Below are 3,011 nucleotides of genomic sequence, written 5' to 3'. Positions count from 1 at the left end.
ACAATTGTTTGAGTGTATAGTAATTTTTGTAAAAATTTAAAAATTTTCTAGCTATTAAAAAAACACAAACAATTCACTTCATGGAAGAAGAGTATTGGATGGTGAATGCATCACGCGGATCAGCAACTTCACTTTTAATCAGGACCACAATTTGGATAAATGCTGATTGTTGGTTCATATAAACTCCAAAACCTATAGCAGTGTACAACTTTCTTACGCTCATCAGTTTTTCCTACACTCATCAGTTCTTCCCCTTTTCCTATGAATCTTCCACCTTTTCCGCTAACAAAACAATTCAGATAAAAATAATTTCTTTTAATCCTTCATGAAATCCAACCTTGTCCTATTGGATGGCTAATATCGATCGAGTGGAGAAAGTTTGGGGCTTTCGATTGTTTGAGGGAGAGGAGAGGGGGAGGGTTCGAGAGGGACGAGAGTTGGGGGAAGAAGAGGGACGAGAAATGTGTCGATTGATGAGTAGGTGCAATGAGGGTGTTGTGGATGCTGTTAAGCCTAAGGGGTCGAATCCATTTGGCAATTGTTTTTCAGTATAACAATTGTTTTAATATTGAAGAGGCTAATAAGATTCATTTGTATATGATTAAAGATGGGTTGTTTAGGGATGTGTTTTTGTCGAATACCCTTATAAATTTGTATGTTAAATTGGGTGGTCTGGGTTGTACAAGGTTGGTGTTTGATGATATGTTTGAGAGAAATATGGTGTCCTCGGCTTGTTTGGTTTCTGGGTATGTTCAGAATAGTTATGCTATTGGGAGTGTTTTGAGAGGGTGTTATAAGCTTGGAAGTAGGGGTGTTGGACTTGGATTGCAAGTTCATGGGTTGATTCTGAAAATGGTGTATGCATTTGATGTTTTTGTTTGTAATGTGCTGATTTCGCTTTATAGAGGGTGTATCATGTTTTTGGTGTGATTTTTGTGAAAAATTCCGTGTCATTGAATTACAAACCAAAGTTCTAGTGAACATCTGATGCTGGAAGATGCGACAATTAGGAGCAATTCATACAAAGAAGATCTATGTCCCTCTCAACTTAGGGACGCTGATGTATCAACCTCAGGTGGAAACACGTCCTGTGCAAATGATGAAACATGCATGTATCAACCTCAGGTGGAAACACGTCATGTTCTAATGAATGACTCATTAATGATGGTTTTCTGGTTCAATAAATGAAATTGCCAAAAGGATGTGGGTGAGAATCCCTTTCAATATAATTTCCTAAGGTATATAATGTGTTTGCATGTATTACTGTAAGTGCAATAATACAAGTATGAGTTCCAAATGCCGTATGGATCCATTGGGTGGTCAGTTGGTGCAACTCTAGGATATGCACAGGCTGCTAAGGATAAGCGAATAATTTCTTGCATTGGTGATGGAAGCTTTTAGGTAACTCATCACAAGTTTTATCTGTTTTTTTACAATAATGGACCATATATGGTGTTAACGGTTGGAAATGCCACCATTTTTACCAGAATCATTCCTTCTTTATTTTACATTAACAAATTCAATATCTCTTGCATGTTACTGCTCAAGATGTGTCGACAATATTGCAATGCGGTCTGAATCAAATCATTTTTCTGATAACGGAGGTTGTACCATTGAAGTTGAGATGCATGATGGACCATACAATGTGATCAAGAACTGGAACTACCCTGCACTAGTTGATGCGATTCACAATGGTGAAGGCAAAAGCTGGACGACTAAGGTTAGTCGAGAAAACCTAATACATAATGTATCATTTACTTACAAGTTAGAGCAGTGAAGCTTATTTTAATAAAAAAAGTATTATTGACACTGGCATTTCTTGAATTGTTCAGGTCCGCTGTGAGGAAGATCTTGTTGAAATAATAGAGACAGCAACGGGAGAAAAAAAAAGATTGTCTTTGCTTTATTGAAGTGATTTGTCACGAGGATGATACAAGCAAAGAGATACTCGAGTGGGGATCTAGGGTCTCTGCTGCCAACAGCCGCCTACCGCACCGCCAATAGATCTTTTGTTGTTCCTGCTATCTGATGGAGTAAGATTACATGCTGAACTTTGTTTAGTGGATTATGAATCTTTAATTACGGAATTAATCATTTTGTTTAGTGTAACATTTTCAATTTTAATTCAATTATGTTTTTCTGACTTTCTATACATATACATTTGTGTTTTCATCTAATATCGAACTCCGGGACCTGATGACCAAATTTGAGTTCCTCTTTGAGAAATTGGCACTATTAGACTTTGTTTCATTGGATTCCTCTTCATTCCATAGTCTACACTGTCACAAAGACCTTGTAGATTATTACTTTGTGTATGGTCTATACTCTATCTACCAACAACTTCAACTTTATAAGCTAGCATTCTGAAGCTCCTTTCCGGAAGTAGTTTAGCAGTGGCTATTGTAGGGATGAGTTTTAGGTTTTAGGAGAAATTTATAATTAAAGTAGTTGGTCAATGTGTATCATGGTGGCTATGTGCTAAAAAGCTAGGTTGTACTGGGATGTTCAAAAATAATTCATAAAGTTGGTTTATATAAATATTGGCTAAGAGTTGGCTGGAAATGTAATATATGTATCTTGCTATATTCTCGTTGAATACTCTTACCACTATTATCTAGTTCTTTTCTATCCTCTTTTCCTCTCCGAAATCTTTAAAATTCCTTATGTTTCGTCTTCTTTTCAAAATCTTCTCAGCTTTACTTTTCAGTTTTTAGAACTAAAAGCCAAATTTTAGGTCAACTTTTATAATAGTAAAATATGGAATCCCAAAGTTGAAGCATATATTTATTCTGTTGTCTTTGATGAAAACATGTAAGAAAGTGATAAGTGAATATTTAAGATAGTTAAATATAGTAGCTTCTAACCAGCTGTGACATGATAATAGTTTGCTGTGTTTCTGGTGGCCTTATCTCATCATTTCTTTAATGAAATGTTTCAGTGTTTCTTATATATCTCCTAATCTCTTTTAGGCTGTTAAGGATGACTTAGGAAGGATCCGTATTCAAAAGCCA

At 35.8% G+C, this 3,011-nt stretch overlaps 1 protein-coding gene across 1 annotated transcript; it reads left to right on the top strand.

Annotated features, from left to right (window-relative positions):
• Window positions 1–257: 257 nt before the first annotated feature.
• Window positions 258–2,024, top strand: LOC141673028 (pyruvate decarboxylase 3-like). Its single transcript, XM_074479763.1, has 3 exons — window positions 258–1,401; window positions 1,549–1,720; window positions 1,833–2,024. The coding sequence occupies exons 1-3, from the start codon at window positions 1,388–1,390 to the stop codon at window positions 1,908–1,910; spliced, it is 264 nt and encodes an 87-aa protein (XP_074335864.1). The 5' UTR covers window positions 258–1,387; the 3' UTR covers window positions 1,911–2,024.
• Window positions 2,025–3,011: the final 987 nt, after the last annotated feature.

The sequence above is a fragment of the Apium graveolens genome, chromosome 7, assembly GCF_009905375.1.
Source record: "Apium graveolens cultivar Ventura chromosome 7, ASM990537v1, whole genome shotgun sequence".
NCBI classification, from domain to species: Eukaryota; Viridiplantae; Streptophyta; class Magnoliopsida; order Apiales; family Apiaceae; genus Apium; species Apium graveolens.
This window is presented reverse-complemented; position numbering and strand designations above follow the sequence as displayed.

What these genes read in the sequence shown, in the direction of transcription:
- LOC141673028 (XM_074479763.1), top strand. An exon ending in GCAAAAGCTGGACGACTAAG is followed by an intron (nt 1,721 to 1,832) that starts GTTAGTCGAGAA and finishes TGAATTGTTCAG; the next exon opens with GTCCGCTGTGAGGAAGATCT.